Source organism: Pelophylax lessonae, assembly GCF_965119305.1.
Source record: "Pelophylax lessonae genome assembly, chromosome: 5".
In the NCBI taxonomy this organism is placed as follows: domain Eukaryota; kingdom Metazoa; phylum Chordata; class Amphibia; order Anura; family Ranidae; genus Pelophylax; species Pelophylax lessonae.
In genome coordinates, this window is record NC_138772.1 from 485,163,038 (window position 1) to 485,185,959 (window position 22,922).

At 41.9% G+C, this 22,922-nt stretch overlaps 1 protein-coding gene across 2 annotated transcripts in view; it reads left to right on the plus strand.

The window, feature by feature from the left end:
* The window catches only part of VPS13B (vacuolar protein sorting 13 homolog B), a 1,502,642-nt gene that overhangs the window by 1,342,452 nt on the left and 137,268 nt on the right, over positions 1-22,922 (plus strand). For both annotated transcript variants that reach the window (XM_082257852.1, XM_082257851.1), the window contains exon 43: positions 12,086-12,247. In XM_082257852.1, the coding sequence (XP_082113978.1) occupies positions 12,086-12,247 (162 nt within the window). The remainder of the gene's footprint in view (positions 1-12,085; positions 12,248-22,922) is intronic.

Here is a 22,922-nt window from a genome sequence, read left to right on the forward strand (position 1 = left end):
ATTCACAAGACATTTACTTACAATAAATAGATGGGTGACATAAAAACAAAACAAAATTTTACATAAAATGCAAAATTATTTGCAACACTCGCTAATGGGTTTTGCTCAGCAATACAAATGAAATAAAATGATTCATTTCTCCCAGTCTATGTAAAAACCATATAATATAGAATTAATTATCAGACAAAAACATTTGCGATTTGCGTAGCCAACAGTTACCCCTCTGTAGTTGGAGTGAGAGTCAAACTACGTAAAACGTGAAACTGGTTCGCTAATATAGCGCCAAACAAATAAGGTAGAATTTTGGAAAAACAAAAATAAAGTTAAAGAAAAAACTACGATGGTTGTTACATCTGGGGAATCATAATCTAAATATCATGAGCACTCAATATGCAGTATTCAAATAATCAATGACAAAATCAATAAAACATATTTACCCTTCCAAAATGGCTGCTGGCTCACAATGGTCATTACCAGAGTCCCCTAAGATGGCTGCCTTCCCCCAAAATGGTGGCTGGTTAAGGATGAGCTTGCATCTTGCGTCCTTAAAGATTCAAAGTATGAGGTGCGATGATGAGGATATGAAGTATGATGGATAAAGTGTATGCAATGAAGAAGTGTGAATCTGTATGTGAATGTGATCAGCTATGATCTCCTATATACCGTTTTTAAGGACAATAAGGCCATAAAAATTATAATAAGCCTAGCCCAGAAGGTGGAACTTCTTTCTAGGCTTGAGGCAGATAAAAATTAACTTTCTTGTGTGATTAGGCATGGCCTCTTTTAACCACCAAGTGTATCCTATAGGAGAAATATTAGTTTTGAATTATTACATTTTATATATATACATATATAAATAATTTGTGGTAAGAATGTCCATTTTCTCACGGTACAGGCAAAAGCCATATGATATTTCTATGATATAACTGTAAGGTTCAGATCTGGTAACGCCGTCTAATGAGTATACATTACTAATGCAGCAACTTATATTGATTAGGAATACATGTTTTACCTCTATATATTCTGATTAATTGCACATCTAGGTAGAAGCAGAGAACTATATGGATATATATAGTTATAGTATGTATGTGTATATATATATATATCTAAACACAATAATTTGGATATGTAACCCATTTCTACATATGGGATACTTCTAATCAGAATATTACCTACTAGATGGATATTATGCCAGCAAATAATACAATCATGACTTGGGATGGGATATAATATATGAGGTATAGTCTTATAATCATACACTTTTAGATATATACATATATGATGTAATTCTCTGTAGAATATTATCCTCAACAAATAAACAGAACTTCTATATTTCCCTTTTGGCATATTATGTACTATGGAAGTTGTACATCACAATTTTCCATAATATTTTAAAATGTTTGAGCTGTGTGAATTTGTTAGAAAAAAAAAAGAGAAAAGAAACTGTTATTTCTATGAGAGAGCTTTTGCTCTGTGTTTATCTTTCCCAGAGTTAGGACAATGGCCTGGTCATTAGATAACAATTTTTTCTGTCTTTTCATGGAAGTCTAATAGGCAATGTCCTTGTAGGTAAATATTCCCCCAATATTCTCACCTGGGAGAAGCAATTGAGTTGGCTGTGTTTCCGAAGTATTATTATTCAAGGCTCTTCAAATACATTCTAGATAGTGACCATAGAATATAGTTATCCTTGGTTTTTGTCCCCAGTTCAGCAAACAGCCAGTTTACAAACCTCCAACATGGTGGTAAAAACGCAGAATGTTCTGTTTAAAGACTTATGTGAATGTCCTGAGTTTAACCTTGTTTTGGGGCTTTTTCAGTCTTAAACCTCCAAATGAAATGTATGGAAATATGTCTATTTCTTCACAATAGTTCTGACAGTATATCTATCTAAAGTTCAGCATTAAGGTGTCCATGATTTTTTTTCTTTCATATTTTTAGCATTTGGTTTTTTAATTCTTTTTAGAGATTGAACAATTTTATAGCAGACACTGCACAAATTTTTTTTGTACTTGCGTTGCTTATCATGAAGTACGGTAGGATGCTAAGGATAACTGTTATTTTTTGCAAAAACTGGAAATTTTCTGCAAATTGTTTAGGATTAGTCAGTGTAGCCTAGTGTGACAAGAAGCCAGGAAAAGATAAGGGTTGTGCGCAGGATGGGAGATATCTTTGTCCCAGATTCATGCTGTATACAAATTGTTTTTCTTTTTGTGCAGTGTAGTGAGCCTGTTTGGTTCAATGAGGGTTTACCAAGCTCAGCTGGAGCAGATTGAGTGCTCGGGGCTCCATAAAACTCCCAGGATGCTTGGGGAAGATTCTCCACTCTGGAAGCCTGACTTCTGTGCAGGATAGACTGGGAAGTAGCCACTTGGTTGTATGGTGAGATTAATTTTGTGTGACTATGGACTCTGGGCAGCATTAGGCTGTACCAGGACAAGTAGTTGGCTAGTTCTGTTTGTAGTTAGACACCCAACATGCCAAGGGTTTATTTTCTGTTTTTATTTTTCTCTTTTGATAATTGCACTTTGTGAACACAGACCTTGTAAATAAATCACACTTGTGTTTCATCCAAGATCAGGCCATCTTGCTGTGCCTTGTCACCGTGCCGCCACTTATCCAGGGAGTCACGCACAACCCGCTACTGAGCTAATCCCTCACACTAGGTATAAGGCCTCATGCACACAGGGCATTTTTACTGCCGCTTCTAGCAGCATCAGACATTTTTTTTTTCTTTACAGCTTCAAAACGCCTCTCTGTGTTATTCTATGTGTCCATACACATAGGCTTTTAGGAGCTTTTAATGGCATAGGCATTTAGAAGCTGTTAAAAAACCAGGGGCCAGCGTGTTCTGGAGCAGCAACATTTTGACAGAAAAAAATGCTGACAGCTCCTAAACGCTACTAAACTCTCCTGAACTTTGCTTGAGTTTTTATTTTTTTGATGCGTAGGCCACTGGTGTCTTTAACAACCAGCTAAGGAAGGCAGCCACCACGTCCTTAACGAATGAATCATCAGCCAGCTTCCCCACTAACCGCTAAATTAATAAAAAAAAAACATTGCCGACATTACAAAAATGGGGAAAAAAACGGTGTAGATCCCTTTATGTCTGGTATAGATTTTAAGAGGAACCCCATGGCAAAATTAAAAAAAAATGCGTGGAGTCCCCCCTCAAATCCATACCAGACCCTTAGGTGGGGGTAAAACCTTTTCGGTCCAGAAGTGGTTAACAACCAGCTATTCACTGGTTGTTGAGCAGCCCCACTCCTCAACGCTCCAGCTACTAAACGTTGCTTATTTTTTTGCCAAACGCTGGCAGAAGAATGCTAAAACGTTAGCTTTTTTGTTCAGCATTTTTACAGCAGTTTTTAGCTTTCTAGTGTGCGTGAGGCCTGAATGGATAAATTATCATCACATTGTTGGATCACTCACCACTTTGTAGCCAGTTCATCATAAACTGGTGGTGATCAAATTTTACAGAATTCACTGATTTGTCTACTCTGACCTGGTGAAAAGGAAACAATTTGTAGAGGGTAGGAAGGGGTAATTGGGGAGGACAAATGTGGAAAAAGTTCTACCAGACCAGAACATGGGGATTTAAATGTGCTTTGAAATTTTACAAACAACAATGGGTTAAATTTAAAAATGATTTGTATTTATTGAACAGAATACATCATACATATAAAAAAGGAATACCAACATAATAAAGTATAACAATGCATGTATTTTAGATTTCACATACGCTACGTCTGAATCGCTTGTGGATCTACACGTTTCGCTCACATTTAGGGAGCTTCTTCAGGGTCCATAGCATACATGCAGACCAGAGAAAAAATAAATATGGGGGAAGGGGAAAGAAATGCTCAATCCCAAGCCCATCAGACAGTGAAAATAGACATACTGAAGTTCTGCAAACCATAATAGCGAAGGCTCCCCAAGTACATAGCCCTGGGAGTAAATCAATCCTGTCCCAGACTAGGTATATATCAATTTCAGGTACACAGAGGTCTCTATACCGCAAGGCTGTCTTTCACTACAACGGTTCCCTACACAGATGGTGCTCCTGCTGGTCTGCATGTATGCTATGGACCCTGAAGAAGCTCCTTAAATGTGAGCGAAACGGGGAGATCCACAAGCGGTTCACACGTAGCGTATATGTGAAATCTAAAATACATGCATTGTTATACTTTATTATGTTGGTATTCCTTTTTTATATGTATGATGTATTCCGTTCAATGAATACAAATCATTTTTAAATTTAACCCATTGTTGTTGGTAAAATTTCAAGGCACATTTAATTCCCCATGTTCAGGTCTGGTAGAACTCTTTCCACATTTGTCCTTCCCAGTTACCCCTTCTTATCCACTACAACTCCTGACCACACTACAAATTGTATACTTAACCTAGGGGATGGTGCCAGCTGCTAGACAGGTCATGTCTCTCCATACAATTTAATACCTGGTGAAAAGTGTTCATTAATTTAGCATCTTTGCTAGACATGCATTGCAGACCCAGGCTACTAGTTGTATATTTTTTGCCATTTATCTGATCAAACAAACAGTAGCAAACATGTATTGCATTATAAATATGGTACTGCTGGTCATGAACAGGGGATAAAGGGGATTTCAGGAATACTAATATTCCTGTATAAAACCCATTCTTCATAGAGAGAAGAGCATCATGATTCATAGATTCTCCTAAGAGTGCAAATATTAGCCTTTTAAAGCTGAATTTTTTGCAGTTATAAAGACACAGATTAATCCAGCTCTGTAATCATGAATGTATCATTATTGTTGTCCTTTTAAATACAAGCAGTTAAAGAACCTGATAGGAATAGGAAGCAGAGTGACAGAGCGATGGGCTCATGACTGTGCAGATTCTCCTTTTATTGTCCAATTCTAGGTTGGGACTTCAAGTGACAGAAAAAAAAGAATTGCATGGGAAATCTCTGAATTGGAGCTGAAAATTGCAGCAAACTCCGGTTTTGGCAATTTATATTTTATTGGGATAATGATTTGATATTTTTAGCTGGAGTTCCGCTTTAAGTCTATGACAAGTATCCTGCCTATCAGAACCAGTACACATACAGTATAATCAAACTTATCACATAAATATGACTGGTCTGCAAAGTATCAGATGGAACAATTCGTCTCAATCTTCCAGGATGAATTAATAAATGTGATCATCTCTAATTGCTTGCCTTTCTCCCATTACAAATTGAACTTAGCTTTCATTATACACGTTTTAAAAATAATCACGCATTTTTTTTTTTGAAAAGTGGGAGAGTTATTTTTGAATAAAATAAATGGATAGGCGCTATTTAAAAAGGTATCACCTATAAGATATTGATAACTCAGACCAATAATAAATAATCATAAATTATGGCACCAAAAACTAAAATTTCTTCTTATTGGGAGAGTTCTTTATTTTATTTTTTTATTTTTTAAATGCATGAGATCAATTTCTGTGTGCGTGTTACAAATGGCAACTACCTACAAGCATCCCAAGACTATTACAAAATATACAAATTGTAAGTCGTATCCTGTCCTGACCCTATCACATGCATGCAATATATTAAATGGGTAATAGGCCATTCAGCATATGATTATTATTCACTCTTTTTGTAGAAGCCAAATCATCAATCTTGATTGTGTAAGAATCACTTAGACATGAGGCACGCGCTGGTCAGTTGCCCCTGTAGTGAGACTTTAATGGAGTGGTTGTGCAATGTCATAGATGCTCCATGCAATCATGCAATTCCACTCGGCTCCCTTCTAGAGCTGTTTGTCTCTTGTAATTAATTGTATGTGTAACATTGGGAGCCAGAATTCCTAGCCCTAAACCCCTTGGCTAATAATGTGATCTTCCCTGCCTCCCCTGGGTTCTCGGCTGCTCCTCCCATGAATTAACCAAAGAAAAACAAAGTCATTTTTATTAATACGCCTGCAGAGCCAGAGAAGCGTTTGGATTAATTACCTAACATGGCACTACAGCAGCAGCCCTACTAGAAGATGAAACATCTGTTTTATATCAAACATTCTTTTTAAGGGCATTCCATGGCTTTGCTTGTTGCAGGAGGACATTCATAAAACAAGAGCTAGTGTGATCTGAATCCTTACAGCTGGTTTGAATATCACTGAAAGAAAAAGAAAAGAAAACATTTGCAGTTAAAAATGCTGCTCTCAGTGTCTTTTTCTGCATAACGCAACCTAATGGACAAGGGCTTGTTCCCTTGTTAGCCATCCATAAGTACAACTCTGGTCACCTACTGTTTGTTAAACTGACTTCTTATTGCGAGATAACCTGAATCACCTGCAAAAAAACCTTCATAGGTGTTTGACTATGAACTCATCCACCGTCCCTATGTTGCATATGACTGACTATAGCCCTCTGTCATTAGTAAAATGAAACATCTCAGCCTTAAGTACCATCAGGCTTAACTTCAAACTATAAAATAGTAATAATCAGCGCAAACCATAAAATTCAAACAAATTCAAAAACTATATAAAATGGTGCACACAAGGCTGCAAACAATCAGTGCTAAACACAAAACACCAGTGACTAATCAATAAACAATATTGCTGCGCCAAGTGAAAAGATATCAATAACTGTGTCTGGATAACATAAATAAGATAACAACTCAATGTTAATAAATCAACTCTAATAATAGTGATTTCCAGTGATATTAATAGTCCCAATTAATAGTGAACCAAAAAAAGGAAATCAATCAATCTTCATCTGTGATCACAAAATAAAGTGCTGCATGCTTCACTCCAGTGCTCCCAGTGGCTAGTGCAAGATAAGCAGCTCACCTTAGGATTAGACTCATGAGAGTCAAACAGGCTTTGGGATGTAAGGATAACAGCCTGATGTCCCTTCTTTCACCGCCTCCAGCTATCACTCCGTAAAGACCAGGAACCCGGTGTGTATAAAAGAAGAGAAGATCTAATGCTCTCTGTTTTGCAAAAAGCGGGCTTCAAGCGTCACAAACAGCTCTCTGTACACCTCCAGGAATCAACGTACTCCGAGCAGGCTCCTCCCCCGTACGCGTTGCTTAGTTAAGACAAAGTCTCTGACGCAACGCGTACGGGGGAGAAGCCTGCTCGGAGTACGTCAATCACTGGAAATCACTATTATTAGAGTTGATTTATTAACATTGAGTTGTTATCTTATTTATGTTATCCAGACACAGTTATTGATATCTTTTCACTTGGCGCAGCAATATTGTTTATTGATAACTTAAAACTTTGCCCCCTCCATTAAAAAAAAAAACAACAATATGTGCTGCAGCACTTTTAGAATTTCAGATATGGACATTTCTGCATAATTACATTGATCCAGCTTGTATCAGTGTAAAATGCATATACCATACCTGTGGGATTCCTGTGAAAGCTGGAAATCACTGTAGTAGGCACTGCTACTACAGTGATCTCCACTGGTCCCATGCCGAGTGGCTGCTCTGCTGCATTGTGATCACAAGAGGCCTCTCACTCAGGCCTGACTCCATTCAGGGAACACTTTGCATTCCAATGCTACATTCTCTAAAAGACCCCAGATCCCTCCTCTTCACTTAAAAGCATTCAAAACGTCAAGTTTAGTAGTTTTTTTAAATCTGGATTTTTACATCGCAGAGCCCAATTCTGCTTTTTTTCAGGGCTTCAACCCGGCTGGTCGATCGGGTCTCCGGAAGGCGGTGGGAGGTGGGGGGGGTCCCCTTCCGCTCCTTGTAATGACAGCCGAGCGGCTACTCAGCCACATCAGTTGTCTTCTAGATTGTAAGCTCTAATGGGTAGGGCTTTCTAAGTCCTCCTGTATTGAATTATCTTGTAACTGTATTGTCTTCCCTCATATTGTAAAGTGCTGCGCAAACTGTTGGCGCTATATAAATCCTGTATAATAATTATAATAATAATTACAAGAAAGCTGACCATTGACTCTAAACAATGGTAGGGGGGTGTAATGCCTCTAGCTGCAGGCATCACCCTGGTACAACCCCTTAAAGCTGAGGCCGCATATTTGTGTTCTGTCGGCACTAAGGGGTTAAGCTTTGACAGAAAAACCTGGAAGCTGATTGTATTCTATGCAGAGCTGCACCAGCTTTCGCACTCTTCAGTATTATTAAATCAATCCCATGGGACCTCAGGGGGGCCGCACTCATGTGCTGATTGGCTAGAGGGAGAGCCAATCAGCGGGTTCAGTGGACCCGATGTCCACCAGCCACCCGCGATCATTCCCGAGAGACACAGAACAGCAGTCTGCCAATGTAAACAAGGCAGATTGCCATTCTGACAGGAAGGAAGACAAAGATATTGTGTTCCTGCTAAGCAGGAACACTGATCTCTGCCTACCCCCCCTCAAGGCAACCCCCACACAGTTAGAAAGCACTCCCAGGGAAGACATTTAACCCTTTACCACCCCTGATGGTAACCCTTTCCCTGCCAGTGTCATTAGTACAGTAACAGTGCATATTTTTTAGCACTGATCACTGTAATAATGTCACTGGTCCCCAAAAAAGTGTCAGGTGTCTGATTTGTCCGTCGCAATGTCTCAGTCTCACTATAAGTCGTTGATCGCCCTCATTACTAGTAAGAAAAATATAAAAAATCCCATAAAAATATCCCATCTTTTGTAGACACTATACCTTCTGCGCAAATCGATCAATATACACTTATTGGGATTTTTTTTTTTTTTTTACCAAACATATGTAGAAGAATACATATTGGCCAAGATTTTTGAAGAAGGTAGTTTTTTTTTTTTTTTTTTATTGGATATGTTTTATAGCAGAAAATAAAAGTTATTGTTTTTTTGTTTTTTTTTTTAAATAAAACCACAGAGGTGATCAAATACCACCAAAAGAAAGCTCTATTTGTGGGGTGGGGGGGGGGGGACATCAATCTTATTTGGGTACAGCGTTGCATGACCATTGAATTGTCAGTTAAAGTAACTCAGTGCCATATCGCAAAATATGGCCTGGTCAGTAAGGGGGGTAAAAGCTTCCCAGGCTGAAGTGGTTCATTTACAAAATGGTATTACTAGTTTGGATAAGACTCTCAGTCCCTTATTTTGGTGTAGTAAACTGTGAGTGCATATCAACAAGTCAGAATCTTCTAAAGATATGATTACATAAAACTGGAACATAATTGTTTTGCGGTTACTGTGCTTTGCACATTATCACATTGCAATTCCTGGTTTATTTAACCACTTAAGCCCTGAAAGATTTTACCCCCTTCCTGACCAGGGCCTATTTTGCGATTCGGCACTGCGTGAATTTAACGGACAATTGCACGGTCGTGCGACGCTGTACCTAAACAAATTTGGCGTCCTTTTTTTCCCACAAACAGAGCTTTCTTTTGGTGGTATTTGATCACCTGTGCGATTTTTTGATCATGCGCTATAAACAAAAAAAGAGCGTCAATTTTGCAAAAATAACAATATTTTTCACATTTTTTTATATGAAATTCCCCCAAAAAAATGTAAAAATCAAAAATTTTATAACATTTTAGGCCAGTTTTTTTTTTAACCATATGTTTGGTAAAAAAAATCGCAAAAAGCGTATTTTGATTGGTTTGCGCAAAAGTTATTGTGTTTACTAACAAAGGGAAAGATTTTTGTTGTTTTTTTTAACGCGTAATGGCGGCGATCTGCAATTTTTTTTGCAGGACTGCGACATTGGGGCGGACAGATCGGACCCTTGACTGACATTTTTTACACTTTTGGGGTTACCAGTGACATTACTACAGTAATCAGTGCTATACATATGCACTGTTACTGTAAAAATGACACTGGCAGTGAAGGAGTTAACTGTATTGGAGAGGGAGGGGTTAAGTGTGTCCTAGGGGCGTGTTTCTAACTGTGATTGGCTGTGGCTTGATGTGTAAGAACAGTGATCAACGATCCTACATAGTAGAACCGTTTGATCACCATTCTTACACTTTGTTTACACTAGCTGCCTGCATTTCTCCCGCTGTCACGGACGATTGCGAGTGCCCGGCGGACATCGGGTCCGTCGGGCACACGCGTGGGGGGGTCCGTGACCGAGCGGTAGCACGCATCCGGCGGCGAGCGCTCGCTCCCAAAACTCTTACAGGCTAGCGACGTAGCCCTACGTCGCTTTGCCCGTGAGGGGCTGACTGCCGACGTAAATAGTCGTGCGGCAGTCGGCAAGTGGTTAAATCAGCGTGGATACCTCCAGTGGGGCCCTTGTGCACGCAGAGTTGAGATAAATGCAGGCTTAAGAAAAGAAAAGCCAGACTAACTATACTGCATTATTGATGGTTCCTCCATGTTGGTGCTGAGCCTACATTCTGTCACCTCTGCCGAGAATACATTCTTTCTCCTCTTTGACATCATTATCTGTGTTCAGTCATTGATGTCAGCCTGTGTAGGGGTATTTGGGTATGTTTGCTGGAACCTAGTAAATGAGACATATCAGATGTTCAGAAATTACCTGAAAATGGTCTCCACTCATAGGGAGTTTCCTGCTCTGGTTAAAAAAACACAAGCAGGCCTGAGTTACACACATAAATATAACAGGTCACATAAACACGTGAATGGTTTTATCCATAGCGGAATGTGACTGAGTGACTTGCTAACTGTTCCTAGATGGAATATCACCAATTGGGAAGTAAAAGTGATAGAGCGTTGTGTATTTCATTAAGTGTAGCCACATGTTGCACTGTATATTCCTGACAGGTACATACTAAGGCTGGTCCTCCTGATTTATAAAGGGATTTGGCAATGTTAACATGAGCTTCAGGAGGGCATATTTCTGTAATTGTTTTACTAATTTTCTTGTTTCCTCTCATGTCAGGGGTACTTTCCACCACATGGCGATGGGGTAAATCTATAGCTTCTGATTTGAGAATGTATAGATGCTTTATAAAGGGCTCACTAAGTACTGTTTTAAATTTAAAAAAATGCAAAAAAATACTATAGTTGACAATTATTTTAAAAAGGTACATACATTTCTTTGCAATATGTCTGTGTCTCTAACTGTCTGAACCTGTGCACACATTTTATATCCTTTATAAGAAAAGGGGGCATTGAAATCTAACCCTAATACTAAAACTTCAAGGAATGACTGCTGCTATCCACCTTTTTTGTTGCTCTTGCGAATAAAAGGGGTTATTGGAATTTTTGGCTGGCTAATTGTAATTGTTTTTAGTTTTTAAAGTGGTCCTGTGGCTAAATAAAGACGTTTCTAAAGGTTTTTTTGTTTTGTACTTTTCTGTACTCTAGTTTTGGACTTTTTAAAGACATCCTAAGATTTTGTTTTTATATCTCTTTTAAACGTATAATGCAGTGATGGCCAACCTTGGCACCCCAGATGTTTTGGAACTACATTTCCCATGATGCTCATGCACTCTGCAGTGTAGTTGAGCATCATGGGAAATGTAGTTCCAAAACATCTGGGGTGCCAAGGTTTGCCATCACTGGTATAATGTATAGTAGGGGTTCTCCAAACCTTGATATATTTTCTTTGATTTTGTGCACCCTTTGTGGGCAAAATTGTTACCTCCCGTTTTGCTATGTTTTATTGCTGTGTGTGTCCCTGTTAGAAAAATTCATCCTTTTTATTTGTTCTGTTGCTTCTACTTTTACCTAGACTGAAAGAGAGGGAAAATACGAAATTTAGAGTTGTGATCGGAAGTCAAATAGGCAGGAAATCTTCCAACAGGGACATTGTTCCATTGTTTCAGTGTCAACGGTCTGTGAGAAAAGTTCCCTTATTTTGGAGAGATTTCCTCTTTTCTTTGGTGCATAGAGGATAAAAAGTGAAGGGTGACATATGGCAAAAAAGAAAAAAAAGGCTGAAAGGGGTTATAACCTTTCCTTATTCCAGTTAAAAATGGGGGAAAATGTTTTGGCTTTAGATATAATTTAGCTATTGCTAGATTCATATTAAGGCAAGTATACATTCTCTAAACTGATTGTTTGACATGAAAAAATGTCTCCACTATTGTATTGGGGGTAACAGGTACGTTTAAGTATATTTTCGTATACAGTTTGTCAGGCATCTCAAGAGAAATGAATGTGGAAAACACATTTTGATGTATTATAAAAAGTATTTTCTTTTGTCTTCCAGAATCAGTGCCCTGAGGCAGAGGAGTTGATCTTTAGCCATTTCGTCGTCTGTAATGACACACAGGAGACACTGCGGTTTGGCCAAGTGGATACCGATGAGAACATAGTGCTGGCCAGCCTCCATAGCCACCAGTACTGCTGGCGTTCACACAAGTCCCCACAGGTACAACCAGAGTGGTTTCCAAGCCGCCAATACATTTGATTAAGCCTTTCATACATTTTCTCATGGTTTCATTTTTAGAAACACCATAGCAAAATGAAAACAGTGAGTGGTTTCCCCCAAACGATTTTGCTGATCTAAGAACTGTACTGAGCTGCTTGCTAACAGTCATACTTGCCAAGTATTGTTAAATCATTATTGGTCCATTATTATCTTAACTAACATGTTTATATTTTATGTTACAGCATTTATGCACTTGTCATTGAAAATGTGGAGATAAATCTTTATAAGCTTTTGTTGTTAGGTGAATAATGAAGTTCAGTTAACATAAGCATCCATTTGGAAATCTTCACCAAATGGTTTAACTATAGCCTTGTTCTTCCTGCATTTCAAAAGAGCATTCAATGCAGTGTGCCTTAAGGCTCGGGTCACACTATTGCGATGCGGGAAGGCTGCGAATTCGCAGCCTGTTCCCGCATCGCACACGCACCCCCGGCAGTTCACACTGCCATATGCGATCCGCTGGGGGTGTCAATGTAATCTTAACGACACCCCCAGTTTGATCGCATATCGCAGTGCGATCGTGCAGTTCGCACAGGATGGGATCGCACAAGTGTGAACCGCTGTGCGATCCGATCCTGATGCGGCTGCAAAAATGCCTCCTGTGCGTGTTTGCACCGGGTGCGATGCGAATTTAGCCATACAAACTGTATGGCTAAACTCGCACCGCACAGCTGATCGCATGTAATGTCGGAGCAGTGCGCTCCGACATTACATGCGAACCCGGCACTCGCATCAGTGTGAACCGGGTCTCAGCCATCTCTCTCCTAACCCCACCAGGAGGAAACCATGGAAGACATGAAAGCCACCAAGGTGTGAACAGGAAGAAAGAAACAAGCCACACTGATGACTTCCCTTAACGCGTTTTACACAACAGGGCTTTCTCTACGAGTAAGCTCTGTTGGGTAAAATGCCTATTATCAGGGAGGTCCCATGGGTGGGGACTGTTGCCGTGGTTGTCAGTAGCTCTAGTAAACCGGTCAATACAGTATGTGACATCATCAGTGTGTGGCAGCTTATTTCTTTCTTCCTTCATATTTGGAGTGCAGACAGCTCCGTATGTCATCTGCACCTGGTGTTTGAGGCAGAGAGAGGGGATTCGGTTTAGGAGCGGAGGAAAACACTATTACACACCAAGGTGTGAATGTTGCAACTGCCTGTCTCTCAGCAGTAAAGTGTGAACTGAACCCTTTCATTGCATAGGAACTAGCACTGGCAAATGTGACTCAAGCATAAAGCCATGCTGTAACTATCTGGTCTTACAAAAAAGCAAGCGCAGGGTCAACTTGCCGTCCTAGTGCCATTGCTTATTTTATTCTGTTGACAAAATGGTGTCCAATATACAGAAGCAAAAATCTTTTAACTTGAAAACAATTACTGCTGCAACACTACGTTCACTGGAAAAACAGCATAGAGAACTGATGTTGCATATGTTGCCTGTAAAAAAAAAAATCATCTAGAAAACTTTTTTCTATTTCATTCATTGATGGACACAGCTCCTGATCTTCATAACCATTGGGCTACACTTCCCCCCACAGGAGTAGGATACTAGGCAGAAAAAGAATCTGGCAGGCCCAGGGGGTATACTCTCTCTCCCTGCTATAGGTACTCAGTTTTTTTTCTACCTAGTCAGGAGTAAGGACCTATGTCCTTGCTGGGATCTCTGGTCCTGGCAATTTTTTTTTTCTTTTAGATAGAATCTCCAGGATGTTTCGTGTGAGATCTACTATCAACTGCAGGACTGGGCGACGGGCTAGATAATCTAGATCCAGTGGTCACCCCAGTCTGGCCAGCGACCGCAGGCAGACCTCAGCCCCGCGCTAGGTTGGCAGCGACATAACCCCACCAAACGGGGGCTGACCAGTGAGTTAAACGTCTTGCGAGGTCGCATACAACCGAGTTTCGGCCCGAGTCGCAGCGTTCTTCCTGGCTGACAGCCCCCCTATTTCGATGAAAAGGGGTTCTGTCTGGAGCCATGCCCACCCAGTTCTTGGTGTGGTGAGTAACTGTCCCCCTCTCCCCCTGGAGGGTTTTGGGGTGGACGTGGGCCCCTCCTTGGGATGGTCGAACCCCCAGGTTTCCCTCCCTCCCGTCAGGCACCCCCCTTCATCTGTCTCTCATCCTACCCCCCATATATGCTGGGGCTGTTTGGGTGGTCTGGTCCACCTCCTGGTGTGGGGGCAGGGTGCTATACTGGCGATGGGGGCTGGGGGCGTGCACCGCCAGCGACCGGACAATTGGCTGTGCGGGGTGGTTATACCTGGTGGGGGCTCCTGCCAGGGCCCCCGTCCTGCCTGGGTTTGTCCTTGAGGCCTAGGGATCCTTCCAGCATCCCTGGAAGCCTTATGGCGCCATGCAAGGCTGCCATTTTGTTGTAGCCTGTGTGTTTCTATGCACGGCGGCCATGTTTGTGTAGTCCGGCGGCCATTTTGCGGTAGTTTGCCATTGAAAACAGCAGCGGCCTTGACAGTGGAGCCCTGTGGGTGGCAATTTCGGCAGCAGCAGCCCCTCCTCATCCCCTGGTGCTGAATCCTGGATCTTTTTGCTTTCTGATCGCCACGCGTGCAGTGCAGATTATTTTGGTGGCTGCAGGTGCCTGTTTCTGCTGGGTGATGAGTCTGGTGGGGTTCTCTTCCTTTCTGCTGAGGATTGCTTTGTGCTTTGTGCCTGGCGACCGGGTGGTGCTGCCAGCACGGTGAGGGTTGTCCCTTGCAGTGTTTTGCACCTTTTTTGTGGGATCCCCCTGGTGACTCAAGTAGTCTTTGGAGCACATCTCCCCACCTAATCTCCACTCTGATGCTGTGGGGCCCTCTGGGTCCCATCCATCCAGCGATGCACTGACGGCAGTCCTGGAGTCCTTCGTGTCCCGGGTGGAGGTGGTTTTTGGGCTGGCAAAAAGGTGATCGCCTGTTTGGAGCTACCCTGGATGACATCATTAAAGGTCTCACGGGGGGGAAGAGTAACTTTCTTCCACAAGCTACTAAGAGCAAGGAACCTCGACTGACAAGGGCTAGAAGCCATTCAGGGCCTCCTCTGGAGGATCCAAACGAACCTGGTCTGGCAGGCCGGGAACGGGCTTCTCCGGACCCAGAGACAAGGCTCCTTCAGCATGAAGGTGCGTCCTCACCCGTATCGGGGGTGGGGCGATGGCTTCGATAGTTTCCGGACCAGTGGACTTCCCTAGTACAAGACAAGTGGGTCCACAAAGTTATTCGGTCCCGCTACAAGATCGAGTTTCGCTCTTGTCCCCAGACAAGGTTCTTTCCTTCCAACTTGCGCCTGTCCCTGGACCGCTTACAGGGTCTGTGTGGGGCAGTACAGGACCTGATACTTCAAGGGGCGATTGTCCCGGTTCCAACTTTGAAACATTTTCATGGTTTTTACTCAAATCTGTTTACAGTTCCCAGGAAGGAGGGCAAGGTGCATCCAATCCTGGACCTCAAGGCACTGAACTGCTTTGTGCAGATGCAGAAATTCAGAATGGAGTCTATTCGCACGGTGGTGACATCCCTTTGGTCTCGCCTCTGCTCCTCGGGTCTTCGCGTTGTCACCGGTGCTAGCTTTGTTACACCAAGGGGAGTGGTCCCTTCATCAGGAGGTGTTTCATCAGTTGTGTTTCCGGGGGGGGGGGCAACCCTGAGGTTGATCTGTTGGCTTCCTAGCTGAACAGAAAAGTGAAGAGGTTTGTGGCTCGGTCACGGGATCCTCTGACGGACGCCACAGATCCGCTCATGGACCGTGGGGTCAGTATCGTCTGATTTACGCCTTCCCTCCTCTCAAGCTTCTGCCAAGACTTCTATGCAGGATCGAGGCAGAAGGGATTCCGGCCATCTTAGTGGTCCCGGACTGGCCTTGCCGGGCTTGATATTCCGATCTGGTACGGCTGGTCGCCGACATTCCTTGGCAGCTTCCTCTCAGAGAGGATTTGCTGTCCCAAGCACCAATCTTCCATCCTGCTTTACAGTCACTGGCCAGGTGCTGATGGCTAGAGATTGTTTAAATCAGTGTTTCCAACGCTGTTAAAAGCTAGGAAACCTACTTTTAGGAAGATCTACCATCCTACGTGGAAGAGGTACATTGCGTGGTGTGAGTCTCTTAAAGGTTCATCCTCACTCTTGTTCCGTGGCTTTGATCTTGACCTTCCTTTAACAGGGGGTTGAGCAGAAACTGGCCTTGCGTACTATCAAGGGTAAGGTGTCGGCCTTAGCGGTCCTATTTTAATAGCCCTTAGCAACATACACCCTGGTGCGTACTTTTCTTCAGGGAGTTAGGCACTTGACAACTTCAGTGCGGCCTCTGTTGCCGCCTTGGTACCTCGATTTGGTGCTCTCAGTCCTCCAGAAGCCTCTTTTTGAGACTCCTCGGGAGATTCCCCTGCTTATGCTGTCCCAGAAGGTGGCCTTTTTGGTGGCTATCCCCTCTGTGAGCAGAGTGTTGGAACTGGCGGCGTTATCCTGTCGTTCACTTTACCTGGTTATTTACAGAGATAAGGTGGTTCGCTGGTTCTTCACCCTTGTCCATTGTTCCTACCAAGGGTTGTCTCTGATTTGCATTTGAATGAAGACATTGTGTTACCTTCCCTGTGTCCCACGCCTAAACATTTGAAGGAAATAGCGTTGCGTGCCTTGGGTCCTGGCAATTATGGTATACCTGGCAGCTACGGAATCTTTCAGGAAGTTAGACTCACTATTTGTGCTCATGGATGGGCCTCGGAAAGGGTTGTCCATTTCCTCTGCGACTATTTTCAGATGGATCACACAGACGGTAATTCAGGCCTATTCCATCAAGGGTCAGGTTCCTCCTTTCCTTGTTAAGGTGTACTCTACTAGGGCGGCTACAGCACTTGGAACATGTTACATGTTCCATCCTAAAATCGGGTGGAACATGTTCCCAAAGGTAAACTTATCCTTTAAGCAAACAAGGTGATTACATGTTTTTAGAATGTTTTCAGCATGATGTAAATGAGAGTTGGCCCAAATTATTCAAAGACACAGAAACAAAATAAATGGGTGTAGAATGCTTTAAATCATCTTCTAAATATTCTGTGGCTACTTAGTTTCATAAACCCCTTATAACGCTCTGCTTACATCTCACATAAATCTTGTTTTCAAGATGTAACGATAAGTTTTCTGCAGCTTTTATTTCTGCATACTCCAGTGTTTATGTGATCGCTTCTGGCAGGTTTCTGATTTTTTGTTTTTGAAGTAGATAAGTAAATCAGCCATTGTTTTCAAGTGAACCTGTCACCTAGGCACATGAAAGCAGAAAAGCTGATGAGTTTATGTTCTTATTTAAGGGAAAAAAAATAATACTACTTTAAATCAGTATAATAGATATGAAGTACTACGCACTTAGATTCTATGCATGAAGGTAAAAAACCTTCTGTGTACAGCCTCCCCCCCCCATATGTACCTGAACCGGCTTTTCTGGGTCTCTCCATCCTCATTGGCTGAGACACAGCAGTGAGACCCATTGGGATGAAGTGGGGGATTGAGGTCAAGCCTAACTCTGTGTGTTTCATACAGAGGCTGCTTGGGAGTGAGCACGCTTGCTATGAGGGCACTTGGCAGGGGGGAGGGGCCAGGACTGCCGGCTAGGGACTGTGGGGCATCTTCCGTTTAAAGATGCCCCACAGATACTCAATAGGGTTTAGGTCTGGAGACATGCTTGGCCAGTCCATCACCTTTTACCCTCAGCTTCTTCAGCAAGGTAGTGGTCATCTTGGAGGTGTGTTTGGGGTCGTTATCATGTTGGAATACTGCCCTGCGGCCCAGTCTCTGAAGGGAGGGGATCATGCTGTGCTTCAGTATGTCACAGTACATGTTGGCATTCATGGTTCCCTCAATGAACTATAGCTCCCCAGTGCTAGCAGCACTCATGCAGCCCCAGACCATGAAACTCCCACCACCATGCTTGACTGTAGGCAGGACACACTTGTCTTTGCACTCTTCCTGGTTGCCACCATGCACGCTTGACACATTCAGAACCAAATACGTTTATCTTTGCCTCATCATACCACATGACATGGTTTCAGTAATCCATGTCCTTAGTCTGCTTGTCCTGAGCAAACTGTTTTCAGGCTGTCTTGTGCATCATCTTTAGAAGAGGCTTCCTTCTGGGACGACAGCCATGCAGACCAATTTGATGCAGTGTGCAGAGTATGGTCTGAGCACTGACAGGCTCACCCCACCCCTTCAACCTTTGCAGCAATGCTGGCAGCACTTATACATCTCAGACAACCTCTGGATATGACCCTGAACACGTGCACTCAACTTCTTTGGTCAACCATGGGGAGGCCTGTTCTGAGTGGAACCTGTCCTGTTAAACCGCTGCGTGGTCTTGGCCACCATGCTGCAGCTCAGTTTCAGGGTGTTGGCAATCTTCCTATAGCCTAGGCCCTCTTTATGTAGAGCAACAAATATTTTTTTCAGATCCTCAGAGTTCTTTGCCATGAGGTGCCATGTTGAACTTCCAGTGACCAGTATGAGAGAGTGAAAAATGTAACACACCTGCTCCCCAGTCACACCTGAGACCTTGTAAAACAAACGAGTCACATGACATTGGGGAGGGAAAATGGCTAATTTGGCCCAATTTTGACATTTTAATTTAGGGGTGTATTCACTTTTGTTGCCAGCGGTTTACACATTATGGCAACAGCAAATGTACACTGTTCTACAAGCTGTACACTCACTAATTTACATTGTAGAAAAGTGTCACATGAAAAGATAAAATAAAATATTTACAAAAATGTGAGGGGTGTATACTCACTTTCATGAGATACTGTAAGTATAACATGTATGTTATTAAAAAAAAAAAAAAAAACAAAAGTGAGCTTTTAATATCCCTTTAAGGTAACTGATACAATGGTTTACTGCACTTACTGGTAGAAGTACAATTTGAAGCAGGGATCCATGCAAAAATAAAGCTGAAATCTATTCCCATTATTAGTTTGGTATTCGTGTGCAGTAGAGCCTGATTGACTCACACATGTGCCCCTCTCTTTGGCTGTACGTCCTTTGGCTCCCAGCGCAAAGGGAGATATGCAAATATGCAACCCCACAGAAAAAAGCCCAGGCCAGTGGGGGCCGCATATTTGCATACGGTCAGCGTGAGGGGGTAAAAAAATCAGACACAAAATGTTCCAGTGCCAAATCACAAAAACTTGGAACTGTTTAAACAATGATAATACAACCTGTTATATAAGACCTGCAACTTTGGTGATTAGTGAGGAGCATCATCAAAAAAGATTTAGCATAGTGGCAGGTGCCAGTGCATACCAAGGATCTCCAGTGCGAGTCCAAAGCTTAATTCAGCTATCACTTAGTTAAAGCAGATTGCAACGTTTCGGTGCCACACAGGATCCCTTCATGTGACAAATTGTGATACAAAACAAAGTATTTAAAGAACCATCCACCAATCAGTGAGCAAGAATAAACCTCAGTCCCAGCCCCTTATGTCATAATGACGTCATATTCCCGCCATCAGCAAAGATTTCAAAAAAATGACATAGCACCAAATCCTATGTACGTACATGAACTACAAAACAGTGATCCACAAAGGCACAGGGTCTGACACATTGTAAATAAACATAATAGGCACATGCGGTCTTCAAAATGGATTATAATGTGTAAAGGGGATATCATGTAAGTCACCGGTGCACACTGCAGACAGACGGGACAGCTGTTCCCGGCTTGATGGTATATGCTGGTTGCTAGGCACCAGGGGTGGCATGTCTGAGGACTCCAATAAGGTGTCCCGCTGCTCGCCTGCACTATAGGATCTGCAAACCTCTGTACGCCGACCACCTGCGTCATTAGCACACACCTCTCACTACTTCCATCTCCCATCAGACTCTTAAAGTTTTTGTAAAGTCCAATTTTTTAAAATAAAATAAATGTTATATTTACCTGCTTTGTGCAGTGGATGCTTATCTCCTCTTCTGTGTGTACCTGCATAGCAAGCCGCTTGCTTTGGGGGCACAAGTGGGGCTCGCTCCTGAGCCATGCTTTTTGACCCATAAACACACCCCCTACCCCGCTCCCTCTTCACAGGATTTGATTGACAACAGCAGGAACCAATGACTCCAGCTGCTATCAGCACAGCTTATTAGACCAGGAAGAGGGGTGAGAAGACTTGCAGCCTGACAGAGTGCTAAAGGACTCAGGTAAGTGTTAGGGAGGGGGAAAACAGGCAGTTCAAAGTTTTTTGCCTTGAGCTTACTTCCTTTACCCTAATGCATAGAATACATAAAGGTAAAATACCTTTAGTGTTTAGAACCACTTTAAATCTTAAGTTAGATAAAGCACCAAAGCCCTGAAATAGAGGTAGAATACTAAAATGCAATAGCTGTGAATTCATACATATTTTACCAATATAATCATGATGGTACTATAACTGAAAGTTTGCAAATTTTTATTCACGGTGCTGCTCACCAATCACCACATTTGCCACCCCTTTGAGAGACTGAACTCTCTGAAGGCTTTCATTAACCCTCCCTAGGGAATCTGAATTCACATCAACAGTAAATCCAAAAAATGTGTTGCCTCACACATCCAGTCCAGTAATAAGACATGCGGATGTTTTTCCTGTGAAAATAGAAATCATTTGAGATCCTGTATGAGAACCTTTGGCCCAAGACAAATTTCAGTAAAAGACATGGGTTTAGGATATTGAAATGCATTTAATTTTGCATAAAACAGGTTAAGATTACATTACAACAGTGGTAGATAAGTATTTTTCTAGAATCTGACAGGACTTCATTTTTTAACAAAAGGTACCCTTTAATTGACGTAATTTAGGGCCAGCTTTATTCCATCTGGGACTTTGTGCTATTATGATTTTACCCAACCGCAAACACGTCAATATGCTTCTGGCAAACACCCAAAGGCTAACTCTGCACAAACTCATATTGTCAATCCATATTTTATTTTCCATTTTCATCTAAGATTCTTTTTGGATAACTTTGACATTTAATATTTGGAGGAAATTACAACAATATTGAGTAATATTGCCATGGTGCTGAGTCTCTGAAAGGAAATGCAGATTATCGCCTATCCGGTGTATATTATGAATTCCACTCTACATAGAAAGCACTTGTGGTTTTCCTGACATGCCGTTTTCTTTTTCTCCAAATAATTTCCATGTTAAATGAATTAATGAAGTGGGATTACCTGTAAGTCAAAACAGTGCCCGAGCTTGGACAATCCCTGTAAGTGTCAGGTTCATGGAATGTGGCATGATCTCATAGTTCTGAAATGGTTTCATTCCTCCTGATAATTCCACACTTGCCAAGTGAGTGAATTTTAAGATCTCTTAGCAGATTGCGAGATAAATGGGAATAATCCTTTCTGCTGGAGAACGGGACTTCCCCCAGGCACTGCTTCATATTTGACTCACACTTGGGGATAAAGTAAGACAGGACAAGTTCTTATAATACCATTTTGTTACTGGGAAACCAAACCATCTCCCTTCTCTCTGCTAGGTTCAGATTTCCCTTCAATTCTTCAGCGAGAGGCAGTGGCTGCCACCGAATACTTTATTTAACCTTGACAAAATGTTTTCTTAGTACGGTAACACAGTTCAAGTCAATGAAAATAGTTTGAAGGCGATTGCATTTCTTGTACATTCAGATCAATTAACTCCCTTGTTTACTTTGCCATGATTAAAATGAGTGTATGGAATTTCAAGGGCTGAAATGTAGAGGAACTATACAGTAAATGGTTTATTCTGTTTATTTAACACTGCAAAGAAGAAATAAGTATATTTAGTGCAAGTTTGCCGGTTACTGAATTACCATTGACACTAAACTTTTTAGGACTGTATGTCTTTATGTGGCACGTGCTTAAAGTAAAGCTGCAGGCAGGGCTAAAATCACAAGTAAACTTAAAGTTAAACTCCGGGCAAGCAGTCGAAGTACGTATATGGTAATTGTTTTACTAGTCAAAAAAATGTGTATTTCTGTGCTGCCAACTGTGTGATCAGATAGCACAGCCAGATCTTTAACCTCCACTACAGCAGAAGCATAACTCACTGAAAGCACTGATCAAGCACCTGCTGATTGGTCAATGAAAGAGCAGTACAACAGTGACAAGTCACCCATCTGCTTATTCCGCTTTACCCTGCTATCAGCATGTTACCTCTCAACACATGTGGGTGCAGCTGAGCCCTTGGTGCCTCCTATTGCTGGCCCACCCTCTCCCTTTGAGTGCTCCTGTACAGAAGATTACAGGAGGCTGGTTATAACATGCATCTAGATACTTACAATGGTAGCATTTAAAAATACATTTACATTTTTTTTTTTTTATTGTACAATTGTACGCCCTAGCAAGTCACTTCAGCTGCCAGTGAATTTTAATTGGCAATTGGAAAGGCTTTACTGTCGGAGACATTTTGTGTTCTGGTTAGGTTGTCCTGAAAAGTCTAAAGATTCCAATTGTTGTCTTTACTTTTAGCCCTAAATGGACAAAACTGAGGTTTTTTTTTTTTCTTCCAAATAGTGAAGTCAGAAGTAAATTACAAACCAGCTAATACGTTATTACTTGGCATATACAGCGCTTAATGTTGAGCTAGATGTTTAGGTATGTAATTCTGTCCCATGGCAAAAGAATATATTGAAATC